We start from the raw sequence: 26,687 nt of genomic DNA on the forward strand, positions 1-26,687 counted from the left end.
CTTGGGGTGATGGGGCGCAGTATGATATTTTTGACAGCGGCACAACGTGTTATGTGTTTGAATCATCCAGTCACATACAGTGAGTGAGTGAGTTTTTGGTAGGGGATCCCTGCTCTTCTTGGTGAGTCATATCATATGGCTCAACTCACCAATAAGAACCGACTCAATCAGCATTCAAACGGCTCTTCATACTGAAGCCTACAGCAGTATGGTTGACTGATTTTAACTATTTATATTTTTCTAATCACATTTTAAATTACTTTTGCATAGCTTGTTAAAAACACGAAATATATGTTAAGTTAGCAAGATGATGCAATTTAGTGCAGCAAATATTTTTTTACATGAATTATGAATATTTAATATATATTTATATATATATATATATATATATATATAAGCGCTGTTATTTTGTTGAGATTATTTTTTTTTCAGTTTCTCGTGTATTAATCATGATTTAAAAATAAATTATGAACGTGATTTTGCAGCATACAGTCGCCAGAAGATATTATGAAACTTAAATGCAATATATTTAATTCTGGATGCCAAGACCTCGTGACTTATTCTATAATTTGGGGAAAGTGGCTCTGCTTGCGAATCGGCTCCTAATGTTGATCTATAAGAGCCGACTCTCTGGCTCTCGACTCATCAGTAGTGGAGCTGTGGTTGGTTGAGTGCTGCATTGGGATGGTGCAGGGCGGACCGCTGACAGTCTCTTCACCTCAGCACCGTCTGTTTCTGCAATCTCTCGCTTCCACATGCAACCTGCTACCACACCATCATCAACATGCTCGCTCTTATGAATCGCTACACTTTAATATCAGCCGCACTGCTCTGCCTGATGCCATCTGGCCATACTGGCAAAAAGCCTGTAAAGTGCCCTTCATCCTGCAGCTGCTCCAAGGAGTCCATCATATGCGTCGGTTCATCATATGTACCGCGGATCATTCCGACCGATGTTACTTCACTGTAAGTGTGCTTATTTCACCCAGTCTAACTCATTTACACTCCAGATCTGTTTGATTAAATACAAAACGTGTTTATTAGTACCTGTCTGCTGGATGCCAATGCACAGAATGCAGCTTAGAGCATGCAGTGGATCTGGTAGCCAGCTGTATTATGCTTCTGCTGGAGTTGCGAAGCAGCTAAATATCTCTGAACATCAAACTGAACAGTCTCTTATGAGTAAATGTTCTGTTTTGTAGGAGCGTTGTGAATGGTACCTTCTCTGAAGTCAAGGAGGCAATGTTTGCACATATACCTTCTCTACAACTACTGTAAGTCCAGTTATATTTAAATATTTAAACACTGCTCAAACCACTATAAGGTGATTTTTTTTACCCCTACAAAAAGAAACCCATTAGTTTTACACCTTAAAATAGGATTTATTGAAAGGGAAACTAAATAAGATTGGTGCGTTGATTAAATGTTTAATAGGATTTTTACATACAATCTGAAAATTCACCTGTCAGTTGTTAATAAAAACTGAAAAGCACCTAATATAAAAACATATATAACATATATTACATATATAAGTAAGAAATAGAATAATTAAGGGTGGAGTACAATATAAAATAAATGCAGTGGAAAAATATTGTCTGTTTATAAAAAGCCTGTTAATTTGTTTAATTTCAGAGACAAATTTAAAGCAGAAATTTGAAACCTTTTTGACTGTTTTTAACTTGTACACCCCCCATGTAGTTGCCTAAAATGAATAATAATGATAAAAATGTTCGGAGGGTCATTTCTCTTGCTGTTGTATTACACAAAGGGAAAGGTTGTTTCATAGATTATACAGCTAAAAAATGTAAAGAACATTTAGAATTTATTAGAAATCTGTTTTAACTGACAATTCAATAATTAAAACCTACCAAAGCAGAATGACAATGCTTAGTCCATGCTTAAGTATTCGTAAAGCTAGTCATTTCAGCTAACCAATATGAAGATTATTTTGTTGGCATAGCATTTAAAATAGTGGCTGATGCTGTTGTTTTTTAGAAATCAAGATGTTCTTTGCACTTATTAGTGAAACTAATGAACAATTAAAAAACAAATTAAAAATAATGCAAATTAAAGTGCCTATTTATTATTTATAGCTGTCTGCTTGAAGGGCATAGCATGTGTCTGTTTCCCATCCCTTTGTCAGCGGGAACATGAAACTATATTTTTGTAACCTATGGAGAACATTGACTTATTTGACTTTCTCATGACTGGCACTGTAGACAAAACGTCAGTCGTTTGATTTACACCTCAAGAAGCAAAAATAAATCTGTATCTGTTAATATTTAATATTAATAATGTTAATATTTATCCAGCAAAACTAATGTGATAGTATTGGTGAGTTGTAATATATTTTAATATATTTAAGATGTACAGTTGCAAAATACAGTTGCAATAGGAAATATTAACACCCCCCCCCCCCCCCCCCCCCCCCCATGAAGAATGAAAATGAATCATGTAATTTAGAGTAACAGGATATTTTATTAATACTGCTATGTCACAGTTATCCAACTTCTAAATTATATTGCTGATCTTAAAACCTGCTATTCTGTATGACCTAAAGTTGGGTTACAACATGATTAATCCAATGCAAACTCAGTAACAACCCTTAATCTGCTTAAGCTAGAATGTGTTATTTACACATCTATTCAGAGATGTGTTTAAGGATTGTTGCAACCATGGTAAAACTAAGAAGCTGTCACAAATGCTATGAGAGGAGATACTTTCATTGTACCAAATGGGCAATGGATCTATGAACATCCATCAAAACAATGAGACACAATTATAAGTATTGTACAGAAGTTCCAAACTAAAGGTGCAGAAGCAAACCTTTCTGGACATGGAAAACCCAGTGTTAATTCAAATGATTATATGATGACCTGATGGAGGCTGGGAAAATATGTCAGTGGAAAACATAAGAAGATCATGTAACGTCCAAGGACTTTACAAAGGCTGGTCCCCAGAATGTACTCCACTATAAAAAAAAGCACAGGAAGGGTAATCCGAAATATGTCCGAAAGAATTTAGACATTTGGAGTTGGGACAGTTCTATGCTGTCAAATCAAAACTGGAATTGTTTGGCCATGTGGATTAGCACATGAAAGGTGAGACTCATGACCAGAAGAATGCTATACCCATGGTGATGATGTGGGTATATTTCTCAGCTGCATGAACTAGCAGTCTTGACTATGTGACGGGCATCATGGATTCTCAGAAATACCAAGACATTTTAAGCAGGATTGTCTTGCTTTCTGTAGTGAAATTTAACAATGATCTCAAGCACATATCCAAATTAACCCAGGCTTGGTTAAGGAATCAGTTCTGGAATATCCTTGAGTGGACTTTTTAGTCTCCCATAAAAAGTCTTTGGTGGGATTTAAAGAAAGCAGTTGCAGCACGAAAGCCATCAAACCTCAATGAGCTGGAAGCTTTTGCATGAGACTGATGGGCTAAGATCTCACAAAAAAGGTGTTCAAAGCCTGTTATCACTTAGCTTAATTGCTTCTTAGATAATGCCTTAATTGCACTTAGATAATGCCTAATAATGTCACTTCGCCACATTGTCAATCCAGCTTATTCTTGGTGTTTCTCATCTTCTGAGACAGCCTACAAGTTCTGTCATAACAATGTCATGTGGGTGCCTCATCCCATGCCAAAAGAATGTTTGGATACCACCAAGTATTGAGGCTGGGTGTTAAATAACGGTGTATATGGACATTTGTTAGAAGAACAAGATGTTTGTCATTCATTTTCAAATGATCAACCTATCGAAATTGCTTGTATGTATCAAAAGTATCCTTTCTTTTGTTTAATAAGACTTCTTGTTAAATATGTTTCATTAAATTCTATACGTATTACCATAATACCTTTTAAGGGCTTTGAAGGGGGCTGAATATTATAGATTGCTGTAATTAGGCCAATTTTTTTGTGATAAGAAAAACACATCAAACACTATAAAAGCTATAATTTATTTGATGGCACAGTGGTGCAGCAGGGGTGCACAGTGTGGCTGCTGCACAGCACCGGCCCTGATAACACTGTGAAGAATTTTGACATGTACTTTTATGACAGGTACTTTTCTTTGGCTTTTATCCAACCCCCCAAAAGCAAGCTGGGGATAGATTAGCCCGTCCAAGTTTTCCCAATGTTTGAATGAGTTAGTGAATATGTAAGTGGGTGATGCCTTGCAATTAAATGACACCCTGTCCACAGTGACCCAGATCGAGAGGAATTGTTTACTGAATATAATTAAATGAATAACCGTTTATTACTTATGTACGTCAGATTGCTTTGTAGACTATGAATGAGCCTTATTTTACAAATCGTACACACAGTTAGTAAATTTTGCTAAATTAATGTTTCAAACAGTTAAGAATATTCCTCCCATGTGCCTCCACTTCCAACAATGTCACTGGAAAACATTGGGCGTAAGACAAAGTCTCGCCCATTGCTACGCTTTGGCCGGACATTGGTTAAGACATAGCTAAAAAGTCTGGGTAGACCCCTGGCTGTCCAGTAACACCTCCAAAACTAGCAAAATAGACCACTGTACCACCCGAGCGTCAGCTACCACGGTACCATTAATACCAATATGATACAGTCTGACCTTTCATTCATGCAGTGGTTTATGTCTAATAGCTTTCTGGTTGTTTTACAGATTACTTAACTCAAATGCTCTTACCACAATTAGGGATGACGCATTTTCTGGCCTACCACATCTTGAATATTTGTAAGTATCATTTTTTTATTTTTACACCTTACTGTGGACAAATATTCTGGTCAATACAATATGCAGTGTTCTAAAAATGATTGCCTCTGTTATTTGTTACATCATTATTTCAGATCATTAAGTACAGAAGGGTAATGTGTATAAAGAATACTTTGTAAAGCCTAATTTTCTTTACTTAAGGGACAAAGTAATTGAATATGCATATCTGCCTTGTAAAAAACTTTTAATTCCTCTCCTAGGAATTCATTAAATCAGTTCACACCAGAAACTAAGCAAAAGCATAGGGATGAGTGGATGGATGGATGGATGAATGGATGGAAAGATAAATGGATGATATGATGGATGGATGGATAGATAGATGGATGGATGGATGGATAATATGATGAATGAATAGGTAGATGGATGGATGGATGGATGGATGGATGGATGGATGGATAGATGGATGATATGATGGATGGATGGATGGATGGATGGATGGATAATATGATGAATGGATAGGTAGATGGATGATATGATGGATGGATGGATGGATGGATGGATGGATGGATAGATAGATAGATAGATAGATAGATAGATAGATAGATAGATAGATAGATAGATAGATAGATAGATAGATAGATAGATAGATAGAGTGGGGCCAAAAAGTATTTAGTCAGCCACTGATTGTGCACGTTCTCCTACTTAGAAAGATGAGAGAGGTCTGTAATTTTCATCATAGGTACACTTCAACTATGAGAGACAAAATGAGAAAAAAAAATCCAGGAAATCACATTGTAGGATTTTTAAAGAATTTATTTGTAAATTATGGTGGAAAATAAGTATTTGGTCAATAACAAAAGTTCAACTCAATACTTTGTAACATAACCTTTGTTGGCAATGACAGAGGTCAAACGTTTCCTGTAAGTCTTCACCAGGTTTGCACACACTGTAGCTGGTATTTTGGCCCATTCCTCCATGCAGATCTCCTCTAGAGCAGTGATGTTTTGGGGCTGTCGCTGGGCAACACGGACTCCACAAATTTTCTATGGAGTTGAGGTCTGGAGACCTTGAAATGCTTTTTACGGAGCCACTCCTTCGTTGCCCGAGCGGTGTGTTTGGGATCATTGTCATGCTGGAAGACCCAGACACGTTCCATCTTCAATGCTCTCATTGATGGAAGGAGGTTTTGGCTTAAAATCTCACGATACATGGCCCCGTTCATTCTTCCCTTAACACAGATCAGTTGTCCTGTCCCCTTTGCAGAAAAACAGCCCCAAAGCATGATGTTTCCACCCCCATGCTTCACAGTAGGTATGGTGTTCTTGGGATGCAACTCAGCATTCTTCTTCCTCCAAACACGATGAGTTGAGTTTTTACCAAAATGTTTCATTTTGGTTTCATCTGACCACATGATATTCTCCCAATCCTCTTCTGAATCATCCATATGCTCTCTGGCAAACTTCAGACGGGCCTGGACATGTACTGGCTTAAGCAGGGGGACACGCCTAGCACTGCAGGATTTGAGTCCCTCTCGGCGTAGTGTGTTACTGATGGTAGCCTTTGTTACTTTGGTCCCAGCTCTCTGCAGGTCATTCATCAGGTCCCTCCGTGTAGTTTTGGGATTTTTGCTCACCATTCTCATGATCATTTTGACCCCACGGGATGAGATCTTGCGTGGGGCCCCAGATCGAGGGAGATTATCAATGGTCTTGTATGTCTTCCATTTTCTTACAATTGCTCCCACAGTTGATTTATTCACACCAACCTGCTTGCCTATTGTAGATTCACTCTTCCCAGCCTGGTGCAGGTCTACAATTTTCTTCCTGGTGTCTTTCGACAGCTCTTTGGTCTTGGCCATGGTTGAGTTTGGAGTCTGACTGTTTGAGGCTGTGGACAGGTGTCTTTTATACAGATAACAAGGTCAAACAGGTGCCATTAATATAGGTAACGAGTGGAGGACAAAAGAGCTTCTTAATGGTCTGTGAGAGTCAGAAATCTTGCTTGTTTGTGGGTGGCCAAATACTTATTTTCCACCATAATTTACAAATAAATTATTTAAAAAATCCTGTACCTATGATATAAATTACAGACCTCTCTCATCTTTCTAAGTAGGAGAACTTGCACAATCAGTGGCTGACTAAATACTTTTTGGCCCCACTGTAGATAGATAGATAGATAGATAGATAGATAGATAGATAGATGGATGGATGGATGGATGGATGGATGGATGGATGGATGGATGGATGGATGGATGGATGGATGGATGGATGGATGGATGGATAGATAGATAGATGAATGATATGATGGATGGATGGATGATATGATGGATGGATGGATGGATAGATACTGTAGATAGATGATATGATGGATGGATAGATAGATGGATGATATAATGGATGGATAGATAGAAAGATGATATGATGGATGGATAGATAGAAAGATGATATGGATGGATAGATGGAAAGATGATATGATGGATGGATGGATAGATAGATGGATGGATAGATAGATGGATGATATGATGGATGGATGGATAGATAGAAAGATGATATGATGGATGGATAGATAGAAAGATGATATGATGGATGGATGGATAGATAGATGGATGGATAGATAGAAAGATGATATGATGGATGGATAGATGGAAAGATGATATGATGGATGGATGGATAGATAGATGGATGGATAGATAGATGGATGATATGATGGATGGATGGATAGATAGAAAGATGATATGATGGATGGATAGATAGAAAGATGATATGATGGATGGATGGATGGATAGATAGATGGATGATATGATGGATGGATAGATAGAAAGATGATATGATGGATGGATAGATAGAAAGATGATATGATGGATGGATGGATGGATAGATGGATGATATGATGGATGGATGGATAGAAAGATGATATGATGGATGGATAGATAGAAAGATGATATGATGGATGGATAGATGGATGATATGATGGATGGATGGATAGAAAGATGATATGATGGATGGATAGATAGATGAATGATATGATGGATGGGATGGATAGATAGATGAATGATATGATGGATGGATGGATGATATGATGGATGGATGGATGATATGATGGATGGATGGGTGGATGAATGAATGGATGGAGATGTTGGGTGTATGGATGGATAGACAGACAGACAGTAAGTATAAATCCTTTCTCTTGTTCCCTGTCAGGCTCACCTATTACATTATACTGCAGTATCACATTAGTATTTTAAAACTGTTATAGTCTGTCAGATTTGCTTACAGTGCTGGTAGTTTCTTCTCTGCACCATCATTAGTCAGTACTACTATTCAGCTTCATCAGTCTACATGTGTGATCTTTTAGGTTTATAGAAAACAACAAGATTGAGACAACATCAAAATATTCCTTCAGGGGGCTCAGAGACCTGACTCACCTGTAAGTATTATCTAATAACTCTTAGATCATAATTCCCTGTCAGTACTGTTATTAGATTTATTCTGGTGCATCTAGTGGTATGAATTACCTGAATTATAATAATTATAATGGTTACTTATAATTAGGACTGATAATGTTTATCCACATTAGAATATTAGATATATTTTGCTAAAGTCATCAAGTTTTTGTTAAACACATTGATGTGGTTGACAAAAAGTGACAATAAGTATACCTCTAACGATTTCTACAAAAGCCTGCTGTTACAATAAATCAGATGATGTTGGAGGTGTGGATTATAGATGTACCCTTCTCTAGAAAAAAAATGGCTGAAAAAAGTCCTGGGTGACAGTGATTAGAAAGTCTTTTTACAAATTAAGAACATTTGGCATTCTTGCTAGTCTCCCTAGGAAAGTGTCCACTACAAAGTTCACACAAAGAGCACATATAATGCTAAAGAATAATAAAAATCAGAAATGACTACTAGAAAACTCCAGAACCCAATAAAGTCTCTGTCAATGTGTCTGCTATAAAAAAAAAGCACGTTGAACAAAAATCACAATTTTGCAAAATACCTGTTCTATTGTTCTGAAATGAAACATTTTTTGTTAAAGTGCACATTGCTACAATATGTTTGAAAGAACCAGGCTTTTTGTCAACATTAGCAGTAGTATATACTCTATCCTTACTATTAAACAAGTGATTAAAACAATGATTAATTATTATGTTTTCAAAAACCTTTCCAGCGTAGATTGTAAATGATTAAATAATGTTAACATTAAAAGTCATAAGCAGCATAATAGTTTGTGTATTATTAATTTATGCAGAATGTATTTGTCTACTCTGACTTTTTAAATAAATATCAAACAAAATTTAATTAGTTTTAATGAATTTTTTTTTAAAGCATTGAAAAGCATATGCACACATTGTTGTTGTACTGTATGTCTATACCTTCAGGTCTTTGGCAAATAACAACATCAGAGCCTTGCCGAGAGATCTCTTCATTGATCTGGATTCACTTATAGAGCTGTAAGCTTGCATTTCATTGCTGAAATTCATTTAGTATGTAATGGAAGTGTGTTTGTCTCTAGATACAGCATTTGGATCTAGATGAATGGATTTGCAACACCCATGTCTTTAAATAGGCTGTCCAACCAGTTTTGAGTTTTTGTTATTTTGTCCAGTATGTGTACTTTTTATTGTAAATGTTATTAGATCAAACACATTCAAATATTTTAGTGGTGTCTTGTCCCATGCTTTTAATTTATTTTATTAAAATCCCTCTGGATGGTTTCCCCTACCACAGAGACCTTAGGGGTAATGCGTTTGAGTGCGACTGCCGTGCTAAATGGCTGATGACGTGGCTGAAGAGCACCAATGCCTCAGTATCAGATATTATTTGTGCTGGCCCAGAGGAGATGAAGGGCATGCGGCTCAATGACATGGCAAGCCTTCATGATGAATGCATTTCCACAGGTAGAGTGTGTCATTTTCCAAAATCATTTGCCACCATTGCTTTGCTGAGTACCCTGTACTTTGGCCAAAGATATGTGTATAAGTTCCATTTTATTCAAAATATTGCCATTTAATTTGTACAAAAACAGTTGCCTTCTCTTGAAGTGTGGTGTTTTTTCCATGTTTGTCATTGAATTGTTTGTTTATTTAAAGTCATCATCTTATTGGGCCTCAAATCAGGACTTTGACTAGGCCTCAACAACACCTTAATGTTAAGGTTTTTATACCATAATAATTTATGCTGTATTAGCTACATACCAGATGCAACAGGACCTGTCTTCCAAAAATTTCACTGTTGGAAAAGCTTTTGGGATAAAGTTATTTGGACAAATAATTATTTGGCCTTTGTGTTCCTCCTGATCATTATTTTTTCCCCAGGCTCTTTGTTATGGGAATATCATAAACACTGATCTTATTTGAAGTGAGCCTGCTGTTATACCCTTTCATCTCATGTGACATAACATCTTATGAGTGAGATCCCAGAGTTTAGTGTTTTTCTTTGTTGTGCACACCTTGTACAGCTCTAGAAAGGATTAATTAGCTAGCATTTTAATCAGGGAAACCAAAATTATGCAGTGCAAGGGGCTGTGGTTTGAAGCTCTGTCAAAACTACATCTGTCATTACAACACTTTCCTACCCACACAACATTCACTTTTAAATTTAATGTTCATATTTATTTATTTAAATATCCAGAAACAGGTAAGTATTACATTACCCAGCTCTCTTTATCTTTCGGCTGTTAACATTAGCAGTAGTAAGCTCTTTGCTAGCGAGCTATGTTGAGGACAAGTATATCTCGGCTACTGACTTTAGTAAAAGTTATCTAAAGGCAATAAGGAATAATGCTGATGGGGGTGTGGCCCTCCGTACACCGTGCTCATCGGTGTATGAACTCGACTCGTGCAGGTGAAAAATACAGTCTGTACTGACTGTACATGCCGGAGGGGGCGTATGTCAGTTGAGAGGCGTCCTCAGTCAGCGGTGAAGGGTCGAGTCAGTATAGAGGACGCAGTCAGGGTAATTGGACACGACTAGATTAGGGGATAAAAAATGCGCCAGCTTACCACTGGTGAGATCAGTGTTCGAATCTCAGATGTGCTATTAATCAACCTGCACAGACACGACTAATTATTGGGGGAAAAAAAAGTTCTAAAGGATTTCTCATTAATTATGCAATTGCGGCCTCTGCTGGCTGGTCGAAGGCACCTGCACATAGCAGGTGAATAATAAGAGCTGTTCGTGACTGTCCGTTCAACAAGCTGGTGAATAGAAACGGTTGGCAACTGCACATGTGTCGGAAGGGGCGAGTGTTAGGTACAAACCCTTCGTGGCCCTTCTCTGTCTTTAGCAGTGTATGAAAGATACCACTGGGTAACTGGATATGACCATATTGCACGCACATATTTGGCCTGGACTGAATTAAAATAGTTAGAGATACCGGTATGTTAGTATTTGGAATATTATTTATGTTTCATATTAAGATAAAAAAACTATTTTATTGCTAGTGATATAATAATTGTATAACATGCAAATTTTGCTTTACAGATTTCATTCCTCTTCAGTCAGTGATAACAGAGTCTCTATCTGTGGACACGTTCTCCCACAAGAATGACGTGTATGTGGCCATCGCTGCTCCTAACATAGAAAGCTGCATGGTGCTTCAGTGGGACCATATTGAAATGAACTTCAGGAGTTATGACAACATAACAGGTAGGTTAGACTAAAAAGTAAGTATAAAAGTGCCCTAGAATTCTGCCAACAAGCTGTTTTCAAAATGTTTTGTTATTATAATCTAAAGAGTAAAAAAATTCTTGTGAATAGAATGTCTTATTAAATGTTCGATCCTGAAAGCTTGAAGCACTGCACTTTTTTAATGCTTTGTCACCTTTAACACACCTGCTGAAACCTGTATTCAGCATAGAGCAGGTTGGTTCTATTTAAAATTCTGTTCAAATGTTCATATTCTCTAGAGGTGAATTGTTTACATACACTTGTATGATACCTTCTAGCTCAAATTATACATATCCTACACCTAATGTTTTACAGGCTACTGACATTCTTTATGATCGTCTCCGGCTGTGTTTGTGTTGTCACGTTTTTGCACTGAGCTTGTGGGAGATTAAAAACCTACTGAAGTGTTTGGATTTTTAATTATTTACATTATTTTACAGCTGGGACAGTAGATAAAATAATATAAAATAGAAAGCAGTGATGAGAACTGCTTTGTAAAATTCGTGTCTTACAGGTATTTCATTTAAAACATTTAAAGCACAGATAAGCAAGTTAAGATAGATTGGAGCAAAGTGAACATTTATAATAGGGTCTGACTAGTCCAACTTACAAATTGTACATTATACAAAGTTTGTTTGTTTATTAGGATTTTAACGTCATGTTTTAAACTTTGGTTACATTCATGACAGGAACAGTAGTTATTCATTACACAAGGTTCATCAGTTCACAAAGTAATATCAAACACAGTCATGTATCTCCAATTCACCTGACTTGCATGTCTTTGGACTGTGGGAGGAAACCAGAGCTCCCGGAGGAAACCCACGCAGGCACAGGGAGAGCATGCAAACTCCACACAGAAAGGACCCAGACTGCCCCACCTGGGGATAGAACCCAGGACCTTCTTGCTGTGAGGCGACAGTGCTACCCACTACTGATCTTAAATAAGAATGGGGAAAATTCACTTTTAAAATTACAACATTTGTGTCCACTTCCCAAACAGTTACAGAACATTGCTAAAAGTAAATGTGATGAAACACAGTAGTAAACTTGCAGTGTTGTAGCCATCCAATGTAGAATAAGCTAATTTACATACACTTATAATATTTATTTTGGTTGATTAGTTAAGAAAAAGCCAAAAAATAAATAAATAAATGAATAAATGATTAAATAAATAAATAAATACATGATTCAGTCTTTCATGTCAAATATTTAAAAATCAAGTACTATGCTGTTGAATCTTTTACCTTTGCTTTACAAACTTTAGGTCAGTCCATTGTTGGCTGCAAGTCAGTGATCATCCAGGACTTGGTATTCATGATTGTTGCTCAGCTTTTTGGTGGTTCTCACATCTATAAGTTTGATGAGGACCAAAGCAAATTCATCAAGTTTCAGGACATTGAAGTGTCCAAGATCTCCAAGCCCAATGACATTGAAGCGTTTCAGATTGGAGATGACTGGTTCTTTATTATAGCCGACAGTTCTAAAGCTGGTCTATCAACCCTCTACAAGTGGAACAACAAAGGCTTCTACTCCTACCAATCCTTGCACGAGTGGTTCCGTGATACCGATGCAGAGTTTGTAAATCTGGATGGCAAGGCTCATCTGATTCTGGCTAGTCGTTCCCAGGTTCCAGTCATCTACCAGTGGAGCAAGAGTTCACAGAAGTTTGTGTTACAGGGTGAAATCCCCAACATGGAGGATGTTGTAGCTGTCAAGACTTTTTTGATTAAGGAGGAGTTGTACCTGGCGATGACACGATATATTGGTGACTCTAAAATCCTTCACTGGACTGCTAAGCATTTCTCTGAGGTGCAGGCCCTTCCATCAAGAGGTTCCATGATTCTTCAGCCATTCACCTTCAAAGATCGCTACTATCTAGCTTTAGGTAGCGACTACACTTTCTCTCAGGTCTATCTGTGGGATGCAGAGAAACAGGTGTTTGAGCGCTTCAAGGAGGTTTACATCCAGGCTCCGCGCTCCTTCACCATGGTCTCCACATACCGCAGAGACTTTATATTTGCTTCCAGCTTTAAGGGGAGCACACAGATATTCGAGCACATCATTATTGATCTGAGTCTGTAAAATTCTACATTGACTATGGGTGGAGATTGCCCAGCAGAAGTATTTCAGCACTCACAATGTCTTCCATCCAAAAACTGATATTTTGCAAGTGGCTGAGAAGCAAGTTTGTAAAATGCTTTGTGGTTTCTTTGTATGGTGCATGATATTCCATGCATTTGTTGACATTTATTTAGGAGAACCATTTTTTTACAACCTTAGCAAGAAATCCTCCATACCAATTAGAAAATTATGACATGAAAAGCTAAAGCGTATGAAGAGTTTCAGTCCAAAACAATGCTGATCCATTTGCTTTAATTTTTTTCCATTTAATTTGCTAAGGAAGGGATTACATTAATTGTACGTTTTGCAAATCGGACTTTAGTATGTGCAAACAAAATATTAGAGGATATGCCAATTTCAGAATTGTAGAAAAAGTTTAAAAAAAAAACCTAAAAGTTTTTAAAAGTTTGTATTTACTAATACAAAAAAAAATACAATTAAAATGTATTACAATTATTAAACATAAATTTTTATTTGCAACCAATTCAGACATCACTTTCCTTTGCTGATGCATCTAAATTGTGGTCAGACGCAATCTGTTTGATTTATTTATCTTTCAGATGTGTCTAAACCTGTTCTATTTTAAATTAATTGGACTATTTTAGAGAGTGTATAAAAGCCCACAGTTTAGGAAGTAGATTTTTTTGTGACTGAACTATTTAAACCAGCTCTTTTCCTTTTATAAATTTATTGTGTGAACTGATTGGACATAGACTGGAAAGGCACTCACCTGGAGACAGTCCAAGGAACTGTCTGTGGATCATTGTGATCAAATTTTAGCAGGACTTGATTAAAAACAATATCTAGGCATTTAAGTGTCCCCAGGACTACAGTAGCCTCAACAACATTTGAATGGCAGCAGGCTTATTGGCAGTATCCTGTCAAAATACACTTAAATGGTAGTATTGTTTATAATTTAGCACCTAAATATTGTGTGGGTGTTTAAAACCAAATGACATACAGTCCCCTTCACAATTATTATAAAGAATAATTCAAAATACGGTATTATAGAACATAATTCAAATAAGGGAAAAGTGTGTTGACCTTCAAGTCAAGAAATGGCTATAAAAATAGCTACTCACCAGTAGCTAATCTATAGTGAAAGTAAAATAAGAAATTAAAACTTTCCAATCAACCTGAACTGTAACAAATTTGCATGGACAAGGATCATCAAGTAATCAAAACTACCATCAGATGCCTACAGATTTTTGGAAGTTTTGCCAGGAAAAAAAGTTTTCCTTTCCACCTGGAGTTTGCTTAAACACTAGTGGGATTTTGACTGGAACCATGCTGTATGGTCAGATGAAATAAAAGATGAGGTTTTTGGAAACACATATTTCAGGTGGGTTTGCTGTAAGAAGAAGGATGACTACTCTGAAGAGAGTACACAACAAACCCAAAGTCTATGACTTTGTGTGATTTTATTTTTTTTTGCCTTGTTAGGGTACAAAATTATTGGATCCTCCAACAGGACAAATAATCTAATTAAGCTAAGATTAAGATAATTTACCAAGAGGTGAATTTCTTATAATGCTTTTTGCTCATCTTTACCAGGGTTGTCGATTATTATGGAATGGACTGTATATAACATAAAAAGTCAAACAGAAAATGGCTTTTAGTTTGTTTTGGAGCCAAATTTCTTAAGCACAGTAGCTCTAAGTAAAGCAGCTTCAGTTCTATGTAAACCATCCACATTTGTAAAACTACAGATCTTTTAAAGACCTTTTTTTATTTCTGCATGATGGAGTTTCAAAAATGTTTTAGTCCAGGCATGCCAAAAAAAAGAAACTCAAATGATTGTCACACCTCTGTTATAATGACTATCCTGGTATGTACAATAATTGTCACTTTGCTGAATGTAGAACATGTTTGCTTAAACAAGTTACATAGTTTTACATACTAAGTTTGTAAAAGGGTTTGTATCATGAATCTAGTTTTAACAATGGTTTGCTTTAGAGTGCAAATGTATCTGTACTTTGTAAATGTGTAAATTCTGTATATTTTACCATTATTGTCAACCACTGCTATTCAGCATTGCAGTAAACCTTCAGCAGTCTTGAGGGACAATACCAACAGTACCTCAAGACAATACAATAACAGGCTCAGTAAATGTAGAATCTGGAGTAGAAGGAGTTTTTTCTTGTCCTTTAACAATATACACTTTAACTGGTTATTCACTACTCATGCATTGCATTACTAACCACACAGAAATAGAGGACTATGTTTACAGTTGCAATTGCACAGTTACATTTTTTCATCTGCTTTCCTGTTCCTTTGAGTTGCCACAGTGGTCCATTCTTGTCTGTATACCAGATCACTGGAAACTGCTGGTGATTTTTGCTAACAGCTGTTCTAAAATGTCAGGAATATCTTACAAAAGTGGTTAGTTCAGACAAATTCTGACTGAGGTATTTTTGCTTTGTAAAGAGAAAAATAAAGAAAATAAGGATTTTATAGTAGTGGCTATTTTTTGGTTACAACTTGTTTATTAGCAAACATTATCATTATGTCTGATCTGAAGTCACATGACAGAGGATCACCCTTAGTCACATGATTGTTTGATGTCTTTCCTGCAAAAAACATATTGTACATTTACTTCATTAAAACAATTACTTAATAAAAACAAATGCAATATCATTTCAGAAGAAATTATAAGCCTTGTTGGATCAAAAATTGGATAATTTACTAGAAAGTAAGGGATGAAATATAGTAAGGTTAACACTGTAGTTGCATCCTCACTACTGGGATTTTAGTCCTGTCCTTATATTACCAGATTTATGTTTAAAAAACCACCCAACTAATGCAACTTCTGAACTAAAAGACATGCAATACTGAGTGAGATCATTCTGCTTACAAAAGACCTAATACAGGGAGAACCTTAAAAGCACAAATCTTTATTTATGCTTTATTCATTACATTTTAATTTTCTGTAGAGTCAGTGTCCTGTTTAGCATGCTTTTAGGATCACATCTGATCCATAATGTGTTTGTCTGCATTTAATTTATATTTAGTTATATATGTTAAAAATGGAATGTCAAACATGATCATGCACTGTATGTGCCAAAACTCATAATGAAGCTGCAGGAAGGATTGTATTGACAAGTCTTAAATATTGCAGATTGTAAAAACCAACTGTTCTGGTCTGAATGTATAAAACAACTAAAATTCATGGATATAAATTGTAATTGTTTCATAGTTTTACATTTATCCTAATAGGATGTCTGACTTATTTTATGCTATTTATTTATATGCTTATGTATTAAACATTAGGCTTACTTTGTATTGAAATCTGATGTACATTTTGAATACAAGTGAAATATAAAATAATTGCTCATTATACTTGTAGTCTTTGTTATATTAATTATTCATTCGTTCATTGTCTGTTTTACCACTGCTTTATTTGATTCAGGGTCGTGGTGGGTACAATTCACAGTGCGAAAGGTAGGAAACACCCTGGACAGATCAACAGTCTATCACAGGGCAAACACAGACACACACACACACACACGCACACACACATTCACATCTAGGACAACTTGTTAATTACAAGTTCTAAGGCTTCGCAACTAAGAGGATGCCCAATCCTTTGCACATCAAATAAATAAATAAAGTGCCCTCTAACGTGCAAAAAATGTATTTAAAAATAGGTTGTTTTTACTTGTAAAACAGCAGGCCAGACGCTATGCCTACATATTCAAATTCAGTTTCCACCAGGGATGCACAATCGGAAAATGTCATGTCAGATTTTTTGCGCCAAATGGATGTATCGATTTCATGAAATGTACAGGTGTTCCTAATAAAGTGGCCAATGAATCACACCTTTTGTTTTCAATGTGAAGCCGAATCTCAGTCGACCTCACCTATTAATCATTACCTGTGCTGTAGTGACGCAGGTGTGCAAAACTCCTCCTACTTTTACTGCCAGAGTCAGATAGCTTCCAGTTCTGAACAAGTTGATACTCAACTTCAAACTCTCTTCAATTACAACAAAAAAGTAAGTATATATACACACATACACACACATAGTTCTGTATATGCTGAAACTCATCTTCAAAATGTCTTCCTATGCACATCTAAGTGGAAATTTTTAATGTTTTAAGTTAGTTTAAAGAGGAGTATAGATTTTTGCTGAACTGGAAAGTTAAACTGATTATATAATAATATTAATAATTAACAAAAATAATAATAATAATAATATATATATTACATTATCCTTGAAGACATTTTTGCTTAAATATTTGTAATTATTTGTAATTTTAGTAATGTACATTTAAAATCATTCGTAAACCGGTACAGCAGTTCTCAGATTTGGAAGTGACAGTACTGTAAACAAGTACTGTCTTGTTCCCCAACCTGTTTTCCCGAACTGGGCGGTGGTCAAACAAAAAAGTTTCTCTACTAGCTTCTTTCGACTAAGCTTCACCTGCTTAACCCTTTAATGGTCTCACCAAGCAAATAATGTTTAAAAATGATTTATTTTTATTTTAAAATTATTATTACTAGTGCACACATAGTGTATTTTTATTAATAAGCATCTACCAAACAGTTCAGATTATCACAAAAAGGATGTTTTCATGAATGATTTTCAGCTGCTAGCTTCAAGTTGACAAATAGGTTAGAAAGGCTGTTTTCTTAAAATCATCTACTGATATTTTTTTTATCTTAACAACCAAGGAATAGGTATGGCCCAAACAAAATGATTTAAATACAACTAGTATTAGACTCAAATTAAGCTCAAGGCTTAAGCAGTAAATTAACCGTTTAAAATGGCATTTCTTAACGCAATTTATTAAATATTTACCCTGTTTTCGCACAGTGAAATGCTTCCACCACAACCCAGACCAGGATAAAGCAGTGGTAAAACAAAGAATGAGTTTATGAAATTATCAAATCTTTACATGGGTGGTCTAAAATACAAAAATAAAAATGGTGAAATGGTACTTTGTCACCAAACATGTTATTACATGATGAAACATGAAAAAAACCAGCATTTTGATTGGCTGAGATAACTAGGTTTGGCTTATCAACGATAAAAAAAAAATCACTGGTCCTTGGACATACAATGTAAGCCATGCGATACTTTGATTTTCTCTGTATGGTAATAGGAGTACTTGAGTTTATGATACTAAAAATGTTGACAGGATGTTGCATTTCATTCATTATTTGACTTATAATCTAAATATTTTAACAATGTGCTTTACTTTTTATTGGGATAAATTGGGACACTTTTTGAAGTAAAATTGGCAGGTTTCTAGGCTACCAGGTGCCATTAAATCACAGGTTAGTGTGCCACACTGTCATATTACAGACATTGTTTGGCTTCATTCAATGCCAGCAAAAATTAAACCTAGTAGCTTGAATTATGTACTTAGTTTGGTCATAGTATTAAATGAACTTTGGCTGTATGTATCATGGTGTAGTTGGTACAGTTATAGCCTCCCACTAGGCTGCATTATGATTTAATGAATTAATAAATGAACTATTAAACTGTCCCATTTTACCTGAACATGACATTGGAGTGAGGTGTTCCTGATGTGTTTAAGAGTCCAAACTTTCTAAGGTATTTTACTTGACAACTTATTTTTACTTCAAGTCAGAGATCCATAGCAAAATGAAAAAGTAACAGTTAAGGTGGTCTTTAGAATTTTAGGTGTTTTTTAATAGTAATCTACCAAAAAGTGTTTTAAATTAGCTGACTTCACCCTACATATATCTTTGTGTTTTGTGTTATCTTGTAAAAAAAGTGATTTACCTGTAAGTATTTTATTTTACATAAGATCACTGTAAATTTAGACCTCTAATGGTGGTTATAATGTTTTAGATTTGTTTCATTTTTTTAGGTTAGTAAATACATTTTTACACAGGCAGCAACATTTAATTTCATTTCCTGTTTTTCAGCTTTTTCTGCTGTAGTAGTGTGAAGATAAGAAGTTATGGCACTCCAGATATTGCAGTTAGGTACTACTGTTCAAGTTGTGCAAAGACAAACAGATCCCTTAATACAATGCATACTTGACAATAAAGAAAACAAATTGAAGCAACTTCTCAGAGGAATTGGTGTTAATAGAAAATTTTCTTCTGCACTCCTGAATGATGATGTGACCCTGCTGTCAGCAGCTGTTGCACTTGGGCATGAAAATATTATAAACTTTTTACTGAAACAACATGCTGACCCTAATATATCCTCAACAAATGGACTAACATCTCTACATTATGCTGCATATACAAAAGGAATTTCACTTAATATTGTGAACAGATTACTTGCTGCCAAGGCCGACCCAGATGGTCATCCACAACAAGTGCTTTCACCGTTGCAATTTGCTGCCTGTAATGACAGACTGGACATTGTCAAAGCGCTAATTGAAAGTGGTGCTTGTATTGAATTGAATTACGGTAAAAACAAAGATGTTGACAGTAAGGTGAAGAATATTATACTCCAGTTACCTTCAGAAAATCAAAAAATGGAGACATGCAAAATGTTTTTCAATTTTGCTGTAGCAGTTCGCAGAAAATCACAACTAGAAGTTTTCAACCTTTTTAGCGAAAATTTTTTAGATGAGCATCCATTCACCCATCTTGTACTCTTTGAGCAATATTTTACTGTCCAGGGTCCTTTAGCAGAACAATATCGAGAAATTAGCATCAAGTGGTTAAAAGAATCCACAAACAGAGATCTATACATTGAAGGATTCATTAAACGCTTTCACAGGATTCCTCAGAAGCACTGGATAAGTGCACTAAACAGTTTTCATGCTGTTATACGCATGGTGAGGGAAGTATCTTCCCAGCTTTTTAATGAGATTGTACCAATTTTCACAAAATGTGTACAGCCCACTGGCAGCACTCAGGGAGATCTTTTCAATCCTCTAACACTTAGAATTCTCTGTGTGGTCATGGACAAGTCCTCAAAGAAAAAACCCAGTGCTGATGGTCTCGACAATTCCATTCTGAGGAAACTATGCATTAGTCTTAAGCATCTCACCAAACCTCAATGTTCACAAGAAATAAGCATTCTTACTTACTGTTTGTTTGCTTCTCTTTATGAGTTGATCCCAGAATATATTCATTCATGTGGATTAGATTTGGTGCCTGATAAGGTACTACTTGCTGCAGAGATTATGACAGAGGATGTTATTAAGGAAAAACTGCAAACTCTGGACACAAAGCTTAGACGCCCTAAAGACTTAAGGACTTTAGACAGTTCAACTGATGGAATACACTGCCAATCATCAAAGAGTAAAAAAAAGAAGAAAAAGAAGAAGAAAAAAGATGACCAAGAGGAACTTTCTTCAAATAATAATGATGAACGAGAATCAAAAGAGAAAGTTGACCCATGTACCTTCAAAACGTCAGTTGAGGAATCAAATTCGATTGTGCAACCATTTGAACTACATACAGAGAAAGCAATGCCAAGAAAATGGCACTCAGTCAGCCAACGCTGGAAGCCCAAGTTGGAGAAACTTGCTAACTTAGAAGAAAGTAATATCTACAGATTGAGAAGTCTGACAATTGCGGTTGGCCCTGAATTCAAAATAGCTAAAGGAAGTGATGGGACAGAGGTTTATCTTGGTTTGCGAGATGATGGCACAGAGGTGGCTGTTAAAAGAATGCTAAAGTCCAATTATCAAGATCTTAAAAATGAGGAGGCGTTTTTACGGCTTCCACAGCTTGACGACCCTTGTATTGTGAGATATGTGGACTTTGTGGAGGATGACAACTTTGGATATCTTGTCCTTCAACTTTGTGAATACACACTGGAGGAATACATCCAACACCATCTGCCAAGGGACCATTCTCAGCAGCTGGATGTTCTGAGGAAAATTATAAAAGAAGTTCTTTATAGTCTTAAAGTTCTTCATGACCCAAAAATCAAAGTGTTGCATCGGGACATTAAACCCCAAAATGTTCTCATTGGTAAGAGTCATACTAATTATATTTTAAAGATTTATATAATAACATGATTTTAAAAATGTACTGTGACATTTTGTGTATAAATATTTTTTCTAACAGATATAACTGGTAAGGCAAGATTAGCTGATTTTGGCATTAGTCGGAGATTGAGTTTGGAGCAGACAACTTTGCGCACTGGCCCTGCTGGAACAAAGTGCTGGAAAGCTAGAGAGACTCTTGAAGAAGAGAGTAACAGTGGCTACAAGAGAAGTTCTGACATTCAGGTTTCGTGTAACAATGGCAATCCAAAATGAATACAAAGAACATATCTTTGAATTATAAGAAATCTAAATGATTCTTTAATGTTTTTATGTTTTAGGTAGCAGGTATGTTAGTATATTATATCCTTTCTCGGGGACACCATCCATTTGGCAAAGGTTTAATATGTGAGTTAAACATTTTTAATGGAAAGTACTCTCTGGAACATGTGGAGGATGAGGTAGCAAATGACCTAGTGGAGTGGATGATTAACCATGATCCAAGAGACAGACCTAAAGTTGAGGACACCCTGGTTCACCCATTCTTTTGGACAGATGAAAAGTAAGACATAGTTTAAGTAAATTATTTATTGATAGTAATTCATTTTTAATAGACGTTTTAGCAAATATTGTTTATTTCATTGTATTTAATTTATCAACTGCAGCAGGTCTGGTACCACTGGGTACGAAGCAGCAACACTCTGCCACTGTCAGTCACACTGGGCTGGCCTATGGCACTGCTCAGATTTGAACCAGCGTTAGCTTAATAAACAGCTGTGCTTCAAATATCATTATTTTTTTAAATTGTCACCAATACAGGCAGTGTCACAAGTTGTTGAAAAATAAAGAATTAGCTGCTTATTAAAATTACCACACCATTTAGTAACCTACACTTAGATAAATTGGAAAGACAAGGACCACACACCAAAAATGCTGTCAAAACAGCTCTGACCAGCTGAGGCATTGATTATAAAAAGACCTCTGAGTGTGTCCTGGTACCAGAATATTATCAACAATTCCTTGCACATTGCAAGAAGGATCGTCCTCTGGTACCATCTCATCCCTTGAAGTGATGGTGGACAGGAGTTAGTATTAGCAGTTAAAATGGCCTGCATCACCAGTATTAAATGATCTACAATTTGAGTTACTGTAACCTTTTCTGTTGGTCCGTGCCAGACCATACCAGGTTATAGCTTTTGTTGTTCCCTGGCAGCAATTAGTCTTGGCAATCTAACACCCTGTCAGGGGTTTGTGGTTTTGCACCGTCAGTGAATTTTCAGCATGGCTACCTGTGAGCACACCTTGTTGTTTTAGAGACATTTCAAACCAGTCGTCTGCCCACTTTGATTATCTACAATCAGCTCAGTGTTTAATATATGACAGGCACAATTAATTTAAAATATTTAACATTTTTAAGGGGGTGGTCCTTATGTTGGGCCTATCAGCATAATATGAGGTGTCTATACTTTAAGAATGTTTAGAATCAAATAAGTTACAACAGCCTATTGTATTGCTTTATACATGTTCTGCTTTCTTCAGGAAGGTGGAGTACTTAAGAAAGCTTGGAAACACAAAAGAGGTGGAAAACTGTCGTAATGCTGATAGTGAGCTTCTTCAAGCTGTGGAGAATATTACAGTGGGAAAAACGTTTTCTGACTGGAAGGCAAAAGTAAGTCTTACCAGAATCCACTCTTCAGGGTGGTTAGGAACAGAACCCTACTAGGACAGGACCCAAAGTAGTTTGAATTGTATTAGCTAATCTGCGACTTTTAATAGTGTGATTAAAACAGAGTACATTCCAAACTTCACCATAAATAATAAGTAAATATATTTAAGTAAATACTATGTCAAGTTGTTGTGCAACTGGTACAGTAGTTCACAAATGAATTAGTAGAACACAAATGTATTACAAAATGAATACAGTGGTGTGATTAAAACAGACTACATTCCAAACTACACCATAAATATTAAGTAAATATCATTAAGTAAATAATATGTCAAGTTGTGCAACTGACGGTATAGTTCACACTTGTGGAATTTGGAATTTGTAAAATCACACGTGTGCTGTGTAACTGGAGAACACAATAAATGTATTACAAAATAAATAAATATGACCTTTTGCAGGGCATATGTGTTTCAGTTTACTGTAAACATACAATGCAGGCAACTGAGGGTTACGGGACTGCTCACTAGTCCAGTTCCTTTACCACTAAACTACCACTGCTGATTCTGTAGGCTGAAGAACTATATGTTGAAAATATGAATGTGAAAATATGATTTTTAAAACTGAAAATTGTGACTGTCTAAGGCGAAATTCAACCAGTTACCTTAAGAGTTACCATGTGTTCTTGGCGGGGATTTTAGAGAAAACACCAACTGGACCACTCCTTTTTATTTCTCTCTGTTGACCTCCAGCACAGGCATATTCTACATTTACATTACATTTACATTTTCGGCATTTAGCAGACGCCTTTATCCAAAGCGACTTACATTACAGTTACAGTATACAGTCTGAGCATTTGAGGGTTAAGGGTCTTGCTCAAGGGCCCAACAGCAGCAACCTGGCAGTGGTGGGGCTTTAACCACTAGGCTACGGTTACATTTTGAGCAATTGATTCCATGATCTTATTTAGCAGTGTGGTCATCTCTATCATATTGCAATAGGAAAAACTATGTGGCAAAAACAGCGGCGAGCTGTAAAAAATGCCAATTTATAAAAATAAGGTCAAGCCAGCAGAGGGCAAAAATGACTCCCTGCTGACCGGTATGACCACCAACTCATTCCAATGTCACTCACCAACCTTAGAATGACGAACTGACCTACAATAACAAGTGGTAGGTGAGATAAAGTTTTCGAAAGGTTTAAACTGTTCGGAAAGAACTTTTCAAATAGGTTTAACAATGATAAATGTGTTATTGTATTTTAACTACTAGATCTGCTACTTATGAACTCGCTAATTTTACATCACACTTTTACATAATACTTGTTTTCACAGCTACCCTCAGAAATTGTTCAGAAAGTGGATGACAAGAAAAAGCCTTACCCGAATAACCTCTTAGGCTTGCTGAGGTTCATACGAATTCTGCAGGAGCATTAGTAAGTTGCTTACAGAATATTCATTAATAATTATTTATGTGCTGTTCTATAGCTCATTGATTTCTTTATATCTGTGTAGCTCTGATTATGCAGAGGAAGTAAACTTGATGACCTTATTCCCTGACCTTTTTCGAACTGTTTTCAAGTTCGCCAAAAAGAAAGGATGGAACGCCAGGCCTGCTCTGAGGAAATGGCTTTCCTCATTATCAGTGATTCAATAATGCTGCATATTTAAATGCAGAGTTCAATGAAAGTAATGATGCATTGTATTAAGTTACTATCAGACATAGCACCAAAGAGCATCAAAAATGCATACAGTTTACTTATAGTATGTTTAAAGATTTAATGATTTATAGTACTTACTGTATACATATTACTGAAATCCTAATTAAGACTAATTTTACAATGAACTTTTGCATTTTATGTATATCACTAGCTTTTTGGTTAAAATTTCTCTCTTTTGGTTAAAATTTCTTCCCAGCTACACTGAACTCTTTGATATAATTAAGCGTAATACTATTAAAAGTATAGAATATATTAAAAGTACAGAATAAAGACATTAATAAAAACATTTTTCTTAGAGTTAAAAGTTTTCAAACAGAATAATAGAAGGGGGGATCAGAGGGTCGAGGTTTAGGAGTTTTGCTACTGTTTCGTTTTTTTCTCTCTGGGGACTCTGGACTTTTTTGTTTCTTAAGTTGTTTATACATTTTGCACGATGACGTATGACAGTTTACAGTCATGTGAGGTTCATTTGTACTGGTTAGACTAAAGACCATAACAAGAGCTAGTAATGTCAGTAATCAACCAGATGTCATTGTTTAATGCTGTCAGTTAAATTCGCGCCCCACAGGTTGAAAATCCCTACGTTAACGCAGTAACGTGCACTAGGCACAAGGTATCGGATGTTTAGTATCGGAGCCTCGTTTGCGAGTACGAGTACGAGTTAATGAGCGCGGTATCGGGCTAATACCCGATACTAGTATCGGTACTCATGCATCTCTACTTTATTCATTACATTTTAATTTTCTGTAGAGTCAGTGTCCTGTTTAGCATGCTTTTACATTGTCATAATGTGTTTGCCTGCATTTAATTTATATCTAGTTATGTATTTTAAAAATGGAATGTCAAACATGATCATGCACTGTATGTGCCAAAATTAATTCATAATGAAGCTGCAGGAAGGATTGTATTGACAAGTCTTAAATATTGCAGATTGTAAAAACCAACTGTTCTGTTCTGAATGTATAAAACAACTAAAATTCATGGATATAAATTGTAATTTTTTTTTATAGTTTTACATTTATTCTAATATGATGTCTGACTTATTTTATGCTATTTATTTATATGCTTATGTATTGAACATTAGGCTTACTTTGTGTTGAAATCTGATGTACATTTTAAATACAAGTGAAATATAAAATAATTGCTCATTATACTTGTAGTCTTTATTATATTAATTATTCATTCATTGTCTGTTTTACCAACACTTTATCCGATTCAGGGTTGTGGTGGGTATGATTCACCTGTGAGGTGAAAGTGCTAGCCACAGAGCCCTATATTAGCAATACACATTTTTGCAGGCCTGAAAATGAGCACTTCCGTTTAGAAGCCTTTTACCATTTTTATAAACATGTTTTAAAAATATTCTAGGTTAACTGTTAGATTATGTGATTGATATTGTTATTTAGTGTTTTAATGTGGTACACATTGTGTAATTAGGATTGCTTTTGCACAATAAAAGCAGCCATGATTTACTATTTATAATAGAAAGGTTTTAATTGGGTAATTTTGCTTCTGAAATGACTTTTCAACCCTTTTCTCATCTACAAAAACCCAGTTTACTTTGTCCTCTTCTAAAATACTGATAAAATACAGAAGTTAAGATAGTTCAGCCTTAGAAATGCAACCAGCAAACAGCACAGCTAGGGCTATCTAAACAAAATAGCTCATTTTATAAGCAAATCCTCCTTACAAGTAATCACGTGTGCCGTATTCGTATTATAATTGTATTTGCTTACTTCATACTTACTCAGTAAATATAGGAACAGCCATAACTACCGGTCTGTGTGTCACTTCACTAACTTAGATGGACTTACACAAACAAGTCCATGTAGAACTATTGTTATTAACCATTCTGCTGTTACACCTGTGTTTCCACAGCAG

General features: G+C 35.8%; 2 protein-coding genes across 2 annotated transcripts; both read left to right on the top strand.

Annotated features, from left to right (window-relative positions):
* Nucleotides 1-698: 698 nt before the first annotated feature.
* Nucleotides 699-13,823, top strand: lgi2a (leucine-rich repeat LGI family, member 2a). Its single transcript, XM_062993165.1, has 8 exons — nt 699-966; nt 1,203-1,274; nt 4,655-4,726; nt 8,060-8,131; nt 9,086-9,157; nt 9,435-9,604; nt 11,190-11,354; nt 12,640-13,823. The coding sequence occupies exons 1-8, from the start codon at nt 785-787 to the stop codon at nt 13,455-13,457; spliced, it is 1,623 nt and encodes a 540-aa protein (XP_062849235.1). The 5' UTR covers nt 699-784; the 3' UTR covers nt 13,458-13,823.
* A 3,613-nt stretch (nt 13,824-17,436) lies between these two features.
* LOC134311535 (uncharacterized) lies at nt 17,437-26,212 on the top strand. The gene is made up of 7 exons (XM_062993164.1): nt 17,437-17,490; nt 19,395-21,410; nt 21,507-21,670; nt 21,766-21,986; nt 22,964-23,093; nt 24,421-24,521; nt 24,601-26,212. The coding sequence occupies exons 2-7, from the start codon at nt 19,430-19,432 to the stop codon at nt 24,740-24,742; spliced, it is 2,739 nt and encodes a 912-aa protein (XP_062849234.1). The 5' UTR covers nt 17,437-17,490; nt 19,395-19,429; the 3' UTR covers nt 24,743-26,212.
* Nucleotides 26,213-26,687: the final 475 nt, after the last annotated feature.

Source organism: Trichomycterus rosablanca, chromosome 4, assembly GCF_030014385.1.
Source record: "Trichomycterus rosablanca isolate fTriRos1 chromosome 4, fTriRos1.hap1, whole genome shotgun sequence".
NCBI lineage: Eukaryota > Metazoa > Chordata > Actinopteri > Siluriformes > Trichomycteridae > Trichomycterus > Trichomycterus rosablanca.

What these genes read in the sequence shown, in the direction of transcription:
- LOC134311535 (XM_062993164.1), top strand. Translation starts at nt 19,430, where the DNA reads ATGGCACTCCAGATATTGCAGTTAGGTACTACTGTTCAAGTTGTGCAA. An exon ending in ACCCCAAAATGTTCTCATTG is followed by an intron (nt 21,411 to 21,506) that starts GTAAGAGTCATA and finishes TTTTTCTAACAG; the next exon opens with ATATAACTGGTAAGGCAAGA. An exon ending in TTCTTTTGGACAGATGAAAA is followed by an intron (nt 21,987 to 22,963) that starts GTAAGACATAGT and finishes TGCTTTCTTCAG; the next exon opens with GAAGGTGGAGTACTTAAGAA.
- lgi2a (XM_062993165.1), top strand. Translation starts at nt 785, where the DNA reads ATGCTCGCTCTTATGAATCGCTACACTTTAATATCAGCCGCACTGCTC. An exon ending in CCGACCGATGTTACTTCACT is followed by an intron (nt 967 to 1,202) that starts GTAAGTGTGCTT and finishes TCTGTTTTGTAG; the next exon opens with GAGCGTTGTGAATGGTACCT. An exon ending in GAGTTATGACAACATAACAG is followed by an intron (nt 11,355 to 12,639) that starts GTAGGTTAGACT and finishes TACAAACTTTAG; the next exon opens with GTCAGTCCATTGTTGGCTGC.